The 18,130-nt window shown below is 42.4% G+C and overlaps 1 protein-coding gene across 1 annotated transcript in view; it reads left to right on the top strand.

Annotated features, from left to right (window-relative positions):
* Positions 1-18,130, top strand: part of STAB2 (stabilin 2) — a 335,756-nt gene that overhangs the window by 280,988 nt on the left and 36,638 nt on the right. The window contains exons 55-63 of the mRNA XM_073575159.1: positions 1,170-1,296; positions 1,482-1,631; positions 6,465-6,569; positions 7,418-7,525; positions 9,705-9,898; positions 10,357-10,498; positions 12,884-13,017; positions 14,117-14,282; positions 15,614-15,720. Of these exons, the coding sequence (XP_073431260.1) occupies positions 1,170-1,296; positions 1,482-1,631; positions 6,465-6,569; positions 7,418-7,525; positions 9,705-9,898; positions 10,357-10,498; positions 12,884-13,017; positions 14,117-14,282; positions 15,614-15,720 (1,233 nt within the window). The remainder of the gene's footprint in view (positions 1-1,169; positions 1,297-1,481; positions 1,632-6,464; positions 6,570-7,417; positions 7,526-9,704; positions 9,899-10,356; positions 10,499-12,883; positions 13,018-14,116; positions 14,283-15,613; positions 15,721-18,130) is intronic.

The raw sequence follows: 18,130 nt of genomic DNA, 5'->3' as shown, positions 1-18,130 counted from the left end.
TAACAGGGTGGGCCCTCTCCTTTCTGTACAAGTCTGTCATTGTCTGTTCATTGAAATGTATACATGCTTCTTGTATATAACCCCTTTTTACATGTTGAGCACTATGAAATTAATGGTGCTGTAAACATAAATAATAATTTTCTAAAGTGGCTACATTTGAAAAATGCTTATAAAAATAGGCAACTATGCAGTTTATCTCTTATTTAAAGGCCTCTACATTCTTAAGAATGGTGGTGGTATTTTTTATTTTATAGTTTAGTGATTGTTCTCTAGGTTTGCGACCACTGCTATAGTCTATCAGTGGTGGCTGGTCTCCTAGGCAAGGAGCATAGTGCTTACAAGCTCTTTTATAGAGCTTGTAAGCAGAGCCAGGACAAGTTTTTTGGTGCCGTAGTAGGCAGATGAATCCAATGGCGTGAATGCAATTGAATATAGGGAGGGAACAATGGACAGGATGTAGGCAGTGAGTGGTGTTGGTGAACTCATTGACACTGCTCACCTGTGTGCCGAAGCTTCGGCTATCAGTGTGCTGAATGCCGGCAGCTGGAAGAAGGTATCGGACATCTGCATGCGCAGCCCTGTCAAGTTTTGTTTTTTTTTTTTCAAGCAGAACCCCTTCAAGAAGGCACAAAGCATTTCCTTAGGCGGGTACCTGCCCTTCCTATCCCTCATCCCAGCCACTACTCTGAAGCAGGATAGATAATTAAATCTGGGCAACCTCCATGCCCATTCACTCACTCCTCTGATGCTGCAGTCGCAAAGTTGACTCTGACGCATTGGAGTGCACTCAGTTCAGACCAGTGGTACGACAATGCAGCTGGTTTGCACTGGCAATCAGGAGGGCACCTGCCCCCAGGAATCTGCAAGTCAAAGGAGCACCCGCTCTTTCTAAAGATTAGATAACCTCATTATTTGTAATTTGACAGTATACTACAGGTTAATGGTAAGCACTTTCTACTGATTTAATTGCAATTGGGTTGTTATATTGGATTATTTTTACCTTGTTATTCTACATTTCTATTTATTATCATTTTGTTTTGCAAATGAATTAACAATGCTACTGTTTGAAACACATTTAATAAAAAAAAAATTATAAATAAAGGAATAAAATGTAAAAGTTGTCAAATGCCTACACACTTGTTATGAAAGAAATATAATTATTCACTCAGGGCCAAAAGACAAAGTGTCAGTATGAAATTGCCCCAAGGAGAATTACAGAGGGCTGTCGCCAGGAGTGCACCATGGTCCTTTGGATGTCTCAGTGCTGCAAAGGCTACTTTGGAAGTGATTGCCAAGGTCCGTATTATAACACTTGATCACTACCACTATTTGTTTTCCTTGCTACCAATTTAAAGGATGTATGTAAAATTACCCTAAATGTTATAAATACAGCAGCTAATGCCTAAATCCTAGCAGTAAATGTACCCTAAAAAGTGATGGTGTACTTTACATAGTCATACCATCTTCCTGTGTATTTGCAGCCTGTCCTGGGAGTCCTGAAACGCCTTGTAATAATCATGGAAAGTGTAACGATGGATATTCGGGCACTGGAGAGTGCACGTGCACAGCAGGATTTAATGGGACTGCTTGTGAGTCTTGTATGCCAGGAAGATATGGATCAAGCTGCCAATGTACGTACAATAAAATGTTTGTTACACAGCTTGTTATTGCGGTTAATATTTTGTAAGTCTCTCACACATAAGTTGTATTCAGGGCCTTTAGTCACAGCCAAAAAAATATTCTTAGGATCCATTTGTCCCGATCATGAACATTTTTGACTGCATATAAACATTTGATGTTACCATTTGTTCACACAAGAAAATTTACCCATAAAATACACGATAATGCCCCAAACATGGTTGTCTTCTACTGGACATATATGGCACGTTACTGCATCTGAGCCTGGTCTCTCAGGCTCAGATCCTCTGATGACCACGACAATAGCACAATCCTTCCAAATTTCTATTTCAATGATAAATATGATTTTGAACTTCAGTTCTTTTGTTTCTTTAGTTGTTTTTTTTTTATTTATCACCAATCCAACAGTACAAAACACTGACATTTAGAAATGTTTTGGAGTCAATGACTTAGGTTACATTATATAGCACTTAGTAGATCGCCCTATATTTTGTTACTTTTTTTTGTTTGCATTTTTTAGCATATGTATTATTTTTTGTCAGGCAGAACTATCATTTTGCATAAATGATGCCAGTTAACCTGGTCCACTAGGAAATAAAAGCTGCCCACTTCCAAAATTCTTCCATTATTCTGTTTTAAAGATTTTAAGAGAGTTAAAATAATATCATGTAACTGTATAATTCCTTAAAAGGTTGCAAATTTGATATAAAATTAGACAATGTATACAGGCCAAAGGATAGCATTAATTAATAAACTTATAACACAAGAACATGAAAGAGGAAAGAAAAGAAAAATGAGATACTCTGGTCTCAAGATAATATAACAATCTTATATAGAAATATGTCAGTGGATGATCATATCGATTTAAAAGGAAGAATCCAGCATGTTGGTCAAAAGACATTTAGCTTGCTGAACAGTCCCTTAAAAGCTGCCAGAATAATGCCTAACACCAGAGCCAGAGCAGAAGAAAAGTCACAAAGTCACCAGATATAGTAGGGAAAAAGTTTCTGGACCGCTGTGTGTGTTTTATAGTACTGCAGCAAAGAAATAAATCTTGTTGCCATTTGTAAGGCAAACAAATAATTTTTGGGACCTCTGTGTATTTTATAGTATTGTGGCAAAGAAGTAAATTTCATCAGCCTTCTCGGTACCACTTGTAGGGCAAATAAATAATTTTTCTGGACCATTGTGAGTTTTCTAGTAGTGTGGCAACAAAATAAATTTTGTTGCCCTTTGTAGGACAAATATTTTTTCTGGACCGCTGTGTCTTTTCTAGTAGTGTGGCTATTAAATTATGGATGTGGTCATTCTGTTTCTGCTACGTGCCCAAATACAACACCTTCCTCTGGTGCACAAAGGCGACAGGATGTTATGTGTCCTTTTATAGGGCCGAATACCACGGCACAAATGGTGAGGCCATAAGATGTGGAAAAGGTATTAGATTGGATGGCTGAGATTGGCCCAACTTCCTACAAATTACCTTCCACCCGGTCCGCTGCAGAAAGTGCAGAGTTGGCATCTGAGGACCATGGTCACCCGGGTTCCACCTCACCCCCTTACAAATCAGCCAAGCAGCCTGAGCCCCAGGACATGCAGCAGTCTCTTCTGCTTTTGATGACTGCTGGCTGGGGTTCCATAGCCCATCCACCTGCTCCTTCCCCAGAAGTGGAAGATACTGAGTGCACTGATGCTTAACCACTTGTTAGGTTGGAGGATGAGTATGTGGGAGGGCTACTGCACATGGTCAGTGGACCAGCACTGCACATGTCAGAGGATGATGAAACACAATTACCAACTGCAGTGTCTTTCTGCAGAGTGTAGACCGTCAAGGAGGGCAGGGGTGGGGAGTTAGTGGAAGAGATGCAGGAGATGATGAGGTCCTAAAACCCACATGGAGCAGAGGCCATCCTTATAACATGCGCAGTTTGGAGGAAGAGGAGGTGGCCTCGCTGCCCCAGCAGCACAGTAAAAGAGGGAGCAGGGTGCAAAGGCACAGTGGGTGGCCCCTAGCCAGTACGTTGACTGATACTGTCCACCACTCCACTGAAATCAGCACACCAAATCCTTTCTATTCCCCAAACATCGAAAGAGAAAGAGGAGATACCCCCCTAGCCACCCGCGAGCCTTGGTCCTGAATGATAGCATTTCCAAATTACTGGCCTTTGAAATGCTTCCATTTCCAGCTGGTGGAGATGGATAGCTTAAAAAAACTGTGCTGTAGTGTCACTTTTGCCTTCCGGCTCACCGGTTGGAACTCCACCTTGTATATGCTGGAGAGACTGTGTAAGCAGCAGCAAGCAATAGTGGAGTTTCAGCTGCAGCATGCACAGCTAAGTACTGTAGCTCTGCAGAACAACACTACTTCACCACCAATGATTGGGCCTCCATGTGGGATGTGTGTGCAGTGTTGCGTTGCTTTGAATATTCCACCAATATGGCCAGAGCTGATGACGCCATCATCAGTGATACTATACCACTTATATGCCTGCTGAAAAAAACAATTCAGATGATGATGGATGAGGTGGTAGCACAGGAGGAAGAGGAGCAGGAAAAGCAGGGCCAATTCACACCATTATCAGGCCTGATGTCCACCCACAGCAATAAGACGCATGGATTATAAGAAGCAACTCCATTTTATTAAAAAAAAATGTCCTATTTTTCTCCTCAAAATTTGGGGTGCGTCTTATAATCCGGAGCCTCATATAATCTGAAAAATACGGTATTTCTGGGAAAAGGGATTGGGAGGGTTTGAAAAAAATATAGTACACTTGGTAAAAGGTTCATTTTCAGTTAGACTCTCCTACCTAGCCATGAGATCTGGTAAGTAGACCACTGATGAAGGTCTTTGCTTCTATTATTCTAATATAGTAAAGTTCTGTGTATGTCTACCAATCCAAATCACATTAGTTCCACTGGGAACTGCAACGAAAAGTAGAATTCAACATATATCTTTTATACTCCACAGAAGGCGCTCTTGTGGGAGACTGTTTAGGGCATTCTAGAACTTGCTGTTCTGGGTCTGTAACTCTTTAGTAGAAGCTCTTGAAGGGTCCAAGTTCCTTGCAATAGAAGATTACTATAGAAGTTGTCCTCTTTATATTTATTACAAGAAATGTGTTGGACATGGCTTTGTAGTACTTACTAATATATAAGCATTACAAATGCTTCTATTCTTATCAATATAGTCTTCTTCAAAGACTGCATAGGTCTCCTGTTCTCAAAATGGCTTATATAGAAGCATGTGACCAAACTTGTCCAAGAGTCTACTCCAATTTAAAAACGATACACTTAAGAGAGCTGTTTTTCAATGAGAGGAGGCTGATGGATGGATCTGGTCACTTGTTCCACCACCAGAAGCCATTTTGAGAACAGGAAAACAGTGCAGTCTGTGAGAAAGACTACATTAACAACTCCAGGAGAAGAACCTGTCATATACTGAATATTAGTACATGTAAGTACAAATCACAATACATGTGGTACAATAAGTTGCCAATGCCTTTAAATCCTAGTCTCCATTGCTTACTAGCCGTAAGCTCTAGCCTGGTGCTTACCAGACCTACCTCTAACAGTGCAGATGGAAGGCCGTATAACTCATGCAAGGATTGCATCGCAATCCTCGTACTGGCTGTCGTTGCTCCTGAACAGAATTCATCATCTTTCCCCCATCTCACTCTACCCCTCCACCAGACCTATCCATCAATGTCAATGGCTGCTCTCTTTCCCCAGTCCCGTACGCTTGGTGCGTTGGGGTGATCCTGGACTCTTCCCTCTCTTTCAAACCACATATCCAAGCCCTTGCCTCCTCCTGCCGCCTCAAACTCAAAAATATTTCCCAGATCCGCGCATTCCTCAACTATGAAACCACAAAAACACTAATGCACGCCCTTTTCATCTCCCGTCTCGACTACTGCAACCTCCTACTCTCTGGCCTCCCCTCCAGCACGCTGGTGCCACTCCAGTCTATCCTACACTCTGCTGCCCGACTAATTTACCTGTCTCCCCGCTATTCCCCAGCCTCCCCCCTATGCGAGGACCTTCACTGGCTTCCTATTATCCAGAGGCTCCAGTTCAAAACCCTAACCATGACATACAAAGCCATCCACAACCTGTCTCCTCCATACATCTGTAACATGGTCTCCCGGTACCTACCCGCATGCAACCTTCGATCCTCTCAAGATCTCCTTCTCTACTCCCCCTCATCTCTTCTTCTCACAACCGCATACAAGACTTCTCCCGTGCTTCCCCCATACTCTGGAACTCTCTGCCGCAACACATCAGACTCTCACCGACAACGGAAACTTTCAAGAAGAAACTGAAGACCCCCCTGTTCCGACAAGCCTACAGCCTGCAATTATCCTTGGTCTACTGAACCACCGCACAACCAGCTCTATCCTCTCCTAGTTTATCCTCACCCATCCCTGTAGACAGTGAGCCCTCGCGGGCAGGGTCCTCTCTCCTTCTGTACTCGTGTGTCCCTTGTCTAGCACATGTTTATTGTACTTGTCTATATTTCCTCTTTTCCCTGTAAAGCACCATGGAATAAATGGCGCTATATAAATGTATAATAATAATAATAATAATACTCTGGTCAGGAGAGGTGTTGGGCCAGCCCATGTAGTGTGATGCAATCATCGCACAATTTATTCGGCCGTTTGTTGGCACCTTTAGTGTGGCTGTGGGATTTTGGATCTTTGTTATATATTTATTTTATTTTGGTCTATTGCACTGCAGTTTATAACTCGTATTAAAACAACAATTCCAAATGTCTCTTATTTTAATATTGTTTTCAGGAAACGGGTTACATCTATTTTATTTTTGTCTTTTAGCCTGTGACTGCACAGACAATGGTCAATGTGATGAAGGCATCAGTGGAACTGGACAATGTACCTGCAATAATGGATGGACTGGAAAACGCTGTGAAACAAAATTAGGTTCCCTATTTTTTTTACATTTTTGCACTAGTTTTATTAGCTTTACATATATGACTAGGCTTTCTTAAACTGTAACCAAACACACAAGAATAAGATCACAACTGAATGTGTGATACCTAGAAATTAAAAGGGGGCCAACAAACAATATGTAGCAAAGATCAAGTGTGGGTGCGGATACTACACATTTGTACACTACATACTGTATATGTAAAACGTACCCCTTCATTACTGGCAAGATTGACACACCTAGGGCTACCTTGATACATTAGAGCATTCTCACAGATAAACTTGCCACTAGAATGTGGCAGGAAACAAGAGTACCCAGAGGAAACCCACAGAAACACAGGGAGAACTCCTTGCAGATTTTGTCCTTGGTGGGATTTGACCCCAGCGCTGCAAAGCTGCAGTGCTAACCACTGAGCCATATTTCAACAGTAATTGGATAACTTCTAAGAACTGCATTTCAACTAATGTAAAAATTAATAGTTTATATGCCCAAGTATTTAATTGTTTTAATGTAATTATAAGATGTGTCTTCAGAAGAGAAATAATGTTCTGGGTTTCTTTTAAATGTATTAAACAAAGGCTATTACTAGCATAAAAACTGCAACGTTACGTCAAACAAAGCACCAACATGTTTTAAAATTACTCTAGGTTTCTAAAACAAATCTGCTAGAAATAATAGGTCATATATCCCCTGGAATACACTCACTTATGTATAGATCTTGCCACTTCCCTTTCTGTTTTGCTTGGTATGGCACAACATTGCAAGAATCCTTTTAAAATAGAGTTCATAATGACATCTTAGACCTGTAACCTTTATTTAATACAATCTTTTATTATCACAGCCCAACCACCAGTTTGCACTCCTCCATGCTCTAGCAATGCTGTGTGCAAGAAAGAGAACGCTTGTGAATGCAAAATATTTTATGAAGGAGATGGAAGAACGTGTACAGGTAACAGCTCACATTATAATGATCTATTTATATATATTATATAATTGCCTTGTAATGTTTTCATTTCCTGTTCTGTCCAGATGTGACCGTATCCCAGAATTCCAAGCGGAGGAAGTTCACCAAGTCATGGGTGTCTCAATTTGGAAACTGCTGCTGGTACCAACCTATTGCGCGGTACCACCAGTGGCACCACACACACACTCTATACACCGTACACACCTCACACACTCTCACACACACACTTTCACACACACACTCTTACACACAGAGCCGCTTGCGCGGTACCACCAGCGGAACACCGTTACACTGCGCCTGTGCGAATTCCGCGCAGACGCAGTGAATCATTCGGCTGATCCCGGCAGCAGATGCGCGACATGTCTACAGGCAGAGGATGCCGGTCACATTAAAGGGGTTTTCCCACGAAAAAAAGTTAATTTTAAAAGTTGTCTGTGTCTGACCGTGTACGGACAGAACAGTGACCTGGTCTGATCGTACCACATCTTCTGGGCAGGGGAGAAAGCAAAAGACAATACCGACAGTACAACAGGGGATCACAGAGGATTCATTTTGTGAGGTAAAATATTACACTGACTGTTTTTAAACAATATTTTACCTCACAAAATGTATCTTCTGCAATCTCCTGCTGTAATGTCAATATTGTCTTTTGCTTCCTCCCCTGCTCAGGAGCTGTGGTATGTTCTGTACACAGACACAGGGGTGAGAGAGACAGAGCACAGGGGGGAGTCTGCTCAAACGGGACAGCACATGAGGGGAAGACACAGCACAGGAAGGAGAGCGACATCAGACAAGGGGGATAGCACATGGGGTAGACAGGTCAAAGAAGAGAGCACAGATGGGAGAAGTCAGCCCATGGGGAAAGAGAGAGTGAATAGGTGGGTGAGCACATGGGGTGGGAGAGATTCTCAATGCTGTAAAGCCTGCTCCCATCGTGACAATACCGCCCTCTCGATGCGACAGCATCGGGCCTCCATCTAGTATATGTTAAGACCATAATGCCTAAATGCAAATTCTAGGTACATAATTTGTTAAAGAGAATCTGTCAGGAGGATTTCACACCCCAAACTGTGTATGTGCACATGTAGCACTTTGAAAGACAAGTCCACCAATTCTTTTACATGGTGAGTTTGTTCCTTCATTAATGAGAAATCAGTGTTTGAATTGATATACAAAAGAGCCTGTAGATCTGAAGCTTCTGTCACTCTATTCCCTGTCCAGCCCTGCCTCCTCCTGCTTGACTGACAACTTTTATGTTGTGTGACTTTAAGGTGCCATCAGTCAAGCATGAGTAACCGGCTCTGGGCTAGGAGTAGAGATGGATTGACAGAAACTTCAAAATTGCAAATAGCTCCTCAGCCTCATTTGCATAGCTCTGATTTCTCAGTAATGGAGGAACGGACTAACCATGTAAAGGTATTGCTGGACCTGTCTTTGAAAGAGCTACATGCACATATAAATTGTTTTGTGTGTGAAATTCTGCTGTTAGATTCCCTATAACTAGTATTTCAACTGTATTTATTAAATTTTAAATTTTTGAAATGGAGGTAAAGGGAAGGCAGAAAGGAAATAGGTAAAAGGGAGAAAGGGGAAAGACAAAGAAAATATAAAACTAGGCAAGGAAAGGAAAAAGGGAGGGAAGGGACAGTTAAAAAGAACAAACCCTATAAAGATAGGGAAAAGACAAGTAAACATGCTGGTAACAGTTATAAGTTATATGTTGCATAAAATAACAGTTTCTGAGAAAAGGTCAGTAAGACACAATAATCATATAAACAATATGCAAGACATATATGTGCATAGCAAGAAAGATCAGTAGTAAATGTAGCTTAATCAAATATTACTAACAGTAGTAGAAGAAAAAGAACATAACGATTATTGCTTAAAATGTATGAGTACTTGTCGAGTCTGGGAGTATCCTTGAGTAACCCTAGAACTTGGTGGGGGACAGTTCAGTTCAAATCCCTTTAACTAGCGACCAGGGTTGTAGGCCAGCTGATACTGAGAGATGATACTCTATCTCTGCTGTCTGAATATTAGAAGACTGTATCCATGATGACTTTTGATTTCACTAGAACAAAACCATTATGAAAAAAAAATGGTTCTCTTGACTTTTTATATGTTGCTACTTTTCAATAATAGGAGCTTTTTACTTTTCCACTAGTGGTGAATCTTTGCCAGGCAAATAACGGTGGATGTGACAAGAATGCTAAGTGTTCACAAAACGGTGTTAAAGTCAGCTGCAGCTGCTCAAAGGGATACAGTGGAGATGGAAAAGTCTGTACAGCCATAAACCCTTGTGTTGATGGCCTGAATGGTGGTTGCAGTGAACACGCTATCTGTACCATGACTGGTCCAGTAAGTCTAATCTTGTAGCTTAATGTAAGAAAACATGATGTCAATATCTGCTCGGCTCTCTAAGGGTACGTCCACAGGGGATAGAAATGTCCCAGATTTCCATGCAGATTTGCACATGAATAAACCACAGTAGAACACAGTAACAAATCTCATCTACATGATGCAGAATTATCCTGTGTGGATTTTTAAACCTGAAGCTCAATAATTTGTATTGGGGATTTTAGCACCAAATTTCACCCCTTTCAATGTAACAGAGGCCGGGGGAACTCCATAGTAAATCCAGGCAAATCTGCAGATGGTTTTATGACCTAAACTTTGAAACCATAAATTGATGTTGGACTGGGAGGTTATGCGCTTACAGTAAGGTTCTATCATGTAGTAAATTGTTTATTTTCTTCAGAATTGTTCAGTATAATTCCATACAGCTAGATCACTATTAATCTTGTTTTTTTTCCTAGGATAAACGGAAATGCGAGTGTAAAGACCAATATATAGGTGATGGCGTAGCCTGTGAATTGAAAAGTTTGCCCATTGACCGTTGCCTGCAGGATCACGGGCAGTGTCACACAGATGCAATATGTACTGATTTACACTTTGTAGGTAAGCCCTTGTTATAACATGAAGGGACAGTGGTCACCTATGATAGGATATTATAATAATTGCCCCTTTTATCTTGAATTTCTCTTTCATGATTGAGAATAGCTCATATTGACAATATTTTGTCAGTTTTGTGATACCAAAAATAATTTGTGCTCCTACACCTAATTGGCACATAACGGACCCCACTCACCGTAGCGTAAAGTTGTCCGAACCCATCGATATCGACCAAGAGTATAATTTGTATGAAAGCCTCCAGAGAGATGATGGCGAGGAAAAGAAGGATCTAGAATAATGAATTTCCAAAGGCCGGTTCTTCTGTTCTTTGGGAGATAAGCCAACAAACGATCATTTGGCTAACAGCTATAAAATGTGTATCGGGGTCTAAAGGCCCCGTCTCACATAGTGAGATCGCTAGCGAGATCGCTAATGCGTCACCGATTTTGTGACGCAACAGCGACTCGCCTGCGATCTCGCTACATGTGACACGCAGCAGCGACCGGCCCCCCTGCTGGATATCGCTGATCGGGCAGGAGTGTCCTGGGCCATTTTTTTATCGTCTGCCTCCTGCTGGCCAGCACGCATCGCTGTGTTTGGTCGCTGGATGGCTGCTGCGTCGCTAAAGAGATCTGCCTGTTTGGCAGCTTACTAGCGATCATTTAGCGACACACCAGCAATCCCTACCAGGTCGCATCGTTGTCGTGATCGCTGGTGCGTCACTAAGTGAAACGGGACCCTAAAGTCTGCAACACACTGTGGGCAATTTGAAATCTAGGAAAATAATAGCCTGGACAGATAAGATTGTGTGCTGCTGATAATGTAAATGACTCCAAAATTAGAATTTACAGGAGTTGTCTGTAAAAAGAACCACATCTGTCCATGAGCTGAGGGCAGAATAGCACTGTGCTGCAATACCAGGTGCAGCTTACTAACCCCTTCATGACCGGAACTTTATTCGTTTTTCGCTCCCCTTCTTTCCAGAGCCATAACTTTTTTATTTTTCCGTCAATATGGCCATGTGAGGGCTTATTTTTTGCGGGACAAGTTGTACTTTTGAACAACACCATTAGTTTTAACATGTAGTGTACACAAAAACGGGAAAAGAAATTCCAAGTGCGGTGAAATTGCAAAAAAAAGTGCAATCCTACACTTGTTTTTTGTTTGGCTTTTTTGCTAGGTTCACTAAATGCTAAAACTGACCTGCCATTATTATTCTCCAGGTCATTTCGAGTTAATAGACTCCAAACATGTCTTGGTTCATTTTTATCTAAGTGGTGAAAAAAATTCCAAAGTTTGCTATAAAAAAAAAAAAAAAAAATGCCATTTTCTGAGACCCATAGCGTCTCCATTTTTCGTGATCTCGGGTTGGGTGAGGGCTTATTTTTTGCGTGCCGAGCTGACATTTTAATAATACCACTTTTGTGCAGATACATTCTTTTGATTGCCCGTTATTGCATTTTAATGCAATGTCGCGGCGACCAAAAAAAACGTAATTCTGGCATTTTGATCTTTTCTTCTCGATACGCCGTTTAGCGATCACGTTAAACCTTTTTTTAAATTGATAGATTGGGCGATTCCGAACGCAGCCATACCAAATATGTGTAGGTTTGATTTTTTTATTGTTTTATTTTGATTGGGGCGAAAGGGGGGTGATTTAACCTTAATGTTTTTTTTATTTTCTAATTTTTAAACACTTTTTTTTTTTTAAACTTTTGGCACGTTTCAATAGCCTCCATAGGAGGCTAGAAGCTACCATAGTGCAATTGCTTCTGCTACATAGAGGTGATGCATAGATCACCTCTATGTAGTTGAATTACAGCATTGCTATGAACGTCGACCACAGGGTGGCGCTCATAGCAATCTGCCATCAACAACCATAGAGGTCTCGAGGAGACCTCAGGTTGTATGGCAACACACCAATGACCCCTGATCACGTGACGGGGTTGTTGGTGTGCGTATTCCTGGCCGCGCGCCGGAAGCTCTAGTTAAATGCCTGCTGTCAGCGTTTGACAGCGGGATTTACCTAGTTAATAGGCGTGGGTGGATCGCGATTCTGCTTGCGCCTATTGCGAGCACATGTCAGCTGTTTAAAACAGCTGACATGTCGCGGCTTTGAGGTGGGCTCACCGCCGGAGCCCACCTCAAAGCTCACCGCCGGAGCCCACCTCAAAGCGGGTGATACTGCCAGCTGACGTACTATTTCGTCAGCTGGCGCTACTTCTGGGAAAAAAATATCATGGACAACTCTTATTAGTATTACTGTAAAAACTATTTACGGTAATCATTTTTTCCCCAGTTTTCTTAGTTCGAGTCCAAGTAATCCAACTGATATTTACTGTATGTCACAACTCACATTTTCCTCATTACAGTAATTATTTTTCTCCACAGATGCCACAGTGGGAGTGTTTCACTTAAGTTCTTCAAAAGGCCAATATAAATACAATTTCAGTGAAGCCATCCAAGCATGCAAAGATGAAGACGCCACCATGGCTACATATAACCAGCTGTCTTATGCTCAAAAGGTAGAATGCTAGGAGTGAATTATCATGTACCATGGTCTCCTATTCCAAACTTAATGTGTACAGTCGTGATGAAAAGTATTGACGCTGACGCAAATTTTGTTTTTCAAATAGTTTGCTGCATCAGTGGTTTTAGATCTTTTCTTCAGATGTTTCTATGGTTAATGAACTACAATTATAAGCGTTTCATACGTTTTTACACTTTTAATGACAAATACATCAAGTTTTTTCAAAGACTCAATATTAACAGTGTTGTCCATTAATTTTAAAGACTTTTGCAATTGTACCTGACAGCCGGATATCAACTTCTGGGCCAAATCCTGGCGGATGACAACCGATTCTTGTGTAATCACAGTGCTTGGAGCTGACTACAGTTTCTATGTTTTTGTTTCTCCACCTGCTTTTTGAGGATTGACCAAATGTTGTCAAAGGGATTGAGATATGGAGAGTTTCCTGGACAAAAATGTCAATATTTTGTTCACCAAGTCACTTAGTTGTCACTTTTGCCTTGTGACTTGGTGCCCCATCATTGGTTATCACAAAATTGCTCCTAGATTTTTGGTCAGGAAAATCCCCAGATCTCAATAGCATTGAGAACTTGTGGACAATCCTCATAAAGTGGCAGGACAAGCAAAATACAGAAATTATGATAAACGCCAAGCACTGATTAGACAAGGAGTTGTCATCAGTCAGGATTTGGCCCAAAAGCTGATATCCGCTATTCCACGGGGAATTGCAGAAAGTTGTAAAAATAAGTGTCAGTGCTATAAATATTGGGTCTTTGCATAAACTTGATGCATTTGTCAATAAAACATTATGAAATGCTTATAATTGTACTTCAGTAACCATAGAAACATCTGACTAAAAAGCTTAAAAACACCGAAGCAGGAAACTTTGTGAAAAACAAAATTTGTGTCAGTCTCAAACCTTATGTCTACAACTGTGTTCATTTTTATTGCAGTATTCTGTATTTTTGTATGAATTGGAAGTACAAAGTTTCCAGTACACACTCCATATCTGCAGCTATCATTATTCACATAGATTCATGCTGACTGAACCTAACATAGTCTCATGCATGGTCTTGGTATGTTATTTCATGTAGGCTAATTACCATTTGTGCTCAGTGGGATGGTTAGTTGGAGGAAAAGCGGGCTATCCAACAGCATACTCAAGCCCGAACTGCGGAGCTGGACATGTAGGCATTGTGGATTACGGGATTCGGCCCAACATGTCTGAGACCTGGGATGTTTTCTGTTATAGAGTTAAAGGTAAAGTTTTTTTTCAAAATACCATGTCATTGTGCATTCAATTAGCAACAACATGTACCTTAGCATGATACTCTTTAAGGGGAACCTGTCAGCTGTTTTGGCCGCTATAAGATGAGGCCACTGCCTTTCAGGGCTTATCTACAGCATTCTATAATGCTGAAGATAAGCCCCCGGTCCGACCTGAAAGATAAGAAAAAAAAGTTTTATTGTGCTCACTCGGTGGGGGGGGGGGGGTGGTCCGGTGCGCTGAGTGTCATAGGTCCGGGTCCGGCACCTCCCATCTTCATGCGACACCGCCCTCCTACTTGCTTCATGCCTCCCCAGCATCACACTCCTTAGCAGGCGTACTTTTGTGCCCTAATGAGAGCAGAGCAAAGTACTGCAGTGCGCAGGCACTGGGAAGGGTCAGAGCGGCCCAGCGCATGCGCACTGCAGGAATCTGCTCATCCCTCAACAGGGCAGATAAGTACGCCTGCGCAGGAGCAAAATGCCGGGGAGCGATGAAGCAACTGGAGGGCGGCATCGCAAGAAGATGGGAGGCGCCGGACCCGGACCTGCGACACCCATCGGACCGGACCGCCCCCCCCTCCCCCACGGGTGAGTATAATAAAACATATTTTTCTTATCTTGCAGGTCGGACCGAGAGCTAATCTACAGCATTATAGAATGCTGTAGATAAGCCCTAAAAGGCGGTGGCCATATCTTGTACTGGCCAAAACTTTTGACAGTTTCCCTTTAAGTAAAAGTCAACAATTCACTATAAATATCAGTGAATGTAGAGTTTGTAATTCTAAGCAGAAATAAGTATATTATGCTACCAATATTATATTCCTGGGCCCCTTACAACAGTACCGAATTTACCACCTTCTATTTACTATGACAAAAACTATATTCTACGGGTGGAATAAGTATTGATCACGTCAACAATTTTATAAGCAAATATATTTCTAAAGGTGCTATTGACATGAAATTCTCACCAGATGTATGTAGCATCCCATCTAATCCACACAGGCAAATAAATCAAACCATAGATGTCCATAAATTAAGATATGTGTAATATTGAGACTTAACACAGGGAAAAAGTATTGAACACATGAAGAAAGCGAGGCTCAAAAAGCCATAGAAAGTCATGACACTGTCTGAAATCTATCAGAAATTTGGAAGCAATCCTGGACATTTGTGCTTTGTAATTAAAGGTTACACCTACATGTTAGTGAATAGATACTACTATAGGTATCATGGTAGCAAATCAAAGCTGATAATACTAGGATTAATATGCCATTGTTTTTTCTTAGCCTTTTTACTAAATAAATATTTTTGCTATCCTGTAGATGTACAGTGCACATGCAAACCTGGCTATATAGGAGATGGCTACACCTGCAATGGGAACCTGCTCCAAGTCCTTACAACGTTCCCTGAATTTTCAAACTTCGCATTGGTATGTTAGAAATCAGCATAGAATATTAATTGGCTTCCATTTGTAGATGCAATCATACATAGACCTTCATTAGGAATTAATAATTAGAAATAATGTCTGATGTATGCCTATATGCAGGGCTGGCGTTAGGGAGGACAAGACTAGGCAATTGCCCAGGGCCCCTAGTCCCTCAGGGGCCCCAAGCGTTTACAGCAAAACTTACACTGACAATAGCATTATCAGTGAAGTTTCTGATGAGAAGACTTCTTCAGGACCTTTGGTGACATCACAATCACGTGACCAGTTATGTTACTGGGATGTCACTGGGTCGCCCTCCCAGGGCTGTGGGGTACTCGGTACCGGGCCGGTCTCTCAGAGGGAAATGTCACAGCAGCGGTGACCTGGTCCGTGACCCTGGGCGCCCATGTAAAAAGGGATTAAGTGATGGAATAAAGTTTATGAGTGAATGATTCGTGATGCCACCTGTGGTGTTCGGCAATGAAGATGTAAAGCCGGCGCTGCGGACAGATCCCCTGGGACAGATGGTGTGGTGCAGCTATGATGTTGTGGCCCTCCACAGGTAGGGAAATAATCCCAGGGCAGTGAAGATAGGTGTTGAGGAAGAGGGTGCAGTGCCTGGCACAGGGATGAAGCAGTGCTGACGGGGTTGTAGGAAGAAGGCAAGGACACAACAGGGTGCAGTTTCTTTACCTTTACTTTGCTTGGCAAATGCAGTCCAGGGTCCAGATTACAGATGGCACAGGAACTGGCTAACCTGGAAGCAACTTAGGAATCTCTCTATGCATATGAGTTGTGTAGTCTCCTTCCTAGCGCTTAGTTTTAGGTACTTGCAGTACTGTGTTACACTGAAGTTTCACTTGCTTATTCTCTTTAGAACTCCCTCGTATGGCAGACAGCTGTAGCCTTGCTCTTCTGGCTCACACATCGCTGTTGTGCCTCCAAGTCTTATGTGGGAATAGAGCATTTACAGCTTCCTATTCCTCCAGTTTCTGTTGCAGGACCTTCAGTGTCCGTACAGCCTTGGAGATTGGGCTCCAGATCATGCGCTATAGCTGGGAATGAGCCTGAACTCTCTGCTCAATCTCCCAGCTCTTCTCCTCCACGTCCACACACGTTGCCCTCCTCACACGAACTCCCTCTCTCCCCTTCCTGGCCCCCAGAGAGTAGCTCCTCCCCCAGGTTTTTCTCAGAACTCCCTCTGCTGACCTGGAATGGAAAACTGTGTTGTGTGTTGTGGTTAACTGCCAGAGAGATCCTTTATTGCTTCCAAGCATGACATCACACTCCCTAGGAGGAAGGCAATGCCATTGTGGCGACCATACTCCTGGGAGCGCCACATCACCACAGGCCAAGTACTTTAAAGGAGCCATTAGGACTGGAGAGAAGAGACACACACGGACTCACCACCAGTCAATGTGTCTGTCTGTGTGTGGTTGAGCTTAGAATGTATGGGCTCCTTGTCGGTCCTCTCTGCAGCCCATTCAGATGGATATTTGTTGATGAATGTTCTTAATTTACTAGACTTAACCCTTTCACGACCTTGGACTTACATTTAGTTCATATGTTATATCCCTGCCTTTAACCCCTTTCCTACATTAGACGTACTATTCCGTCCATGCGACCTGGGACCTAAGTCCCAAGGACGGAATAGTACGTCTAGCGCGATCAGCTGCGCTCACAGGGGGAGCGCAGCTGATCGCGGCCGGGTGTCAGCTGATTATCACAGCTGACACCCGGCACTATGTGTCAGGGGCGGTCACGGACTGCCCCCGACACATTAACCCCCAGCACACTGCGATCAAACACGTGCTTCCCTGAGAGCGCCGCAGCAGCACGATGTGCAGCGCTGCTGCGGGGGCCTCCTTCCCTGCAGGTCCCCAGATCCAATATGGCGGCGGGGGCCTGCAGAGAGCCGGCTTCGTCATGCCCGCAAAGCGCCGGCATGAGGAAGCCTGCAAAGCGCCGGCATGAGGAAGCCTGCAACACTGCCTGTGACTGATCGCTGATCTGTCACAGCGATCTGTGATGTGACAGATCAGCAATCTGTCACATGACAGTGAGGTCCCCCCTGGGACAATGTAATAAAGTTAAAAAAAAAAGTGTAAAAATAATTTATAAAAAATGGCTAAATAAATTAAAAAAAAAAGATTCCCTAATAAATTAATTTTTTGAAAATAAAAAAAACAACAAAAGTACACAGATTTGGTATCGCCGCGTCCGTAACGACCCGCCCTACAAAACTGTCCAACTAGTTAACCCCTTTAGCGAACCCCTTAAAGAATAAAAATAAAAAACGAAGCAAAAAATAATGCTTTATCATCATACTGCCGAACAAAAAGTGCAATAACGCGGGATCAATTAGACGGATATAAATAACCATGGCACCTCTGAAAACGTCATCTTGTCCCGC

The sequence above is a fragment of the Dendrobates tinctorius genome, unplaced genomic scaffold, assembly GCF_039654945.1.
Source record: "Dendrobates tinctorius isolate UK_male_01 unplaced genomic scaffold, ASM3965494v1 ptg000043l, whole genome shotgun sequence".
Classification (NCBI taxonomy): domain Eukaryota; kingdom Metazoa; phylum Chordata; class Amphibia; order Anura; family Dendrobatidae; genus Dendrobates; species Dendrobates tinctorius.
This window is presented reverse-complemented; position numbering and strand designations above follow the sequence as displayed.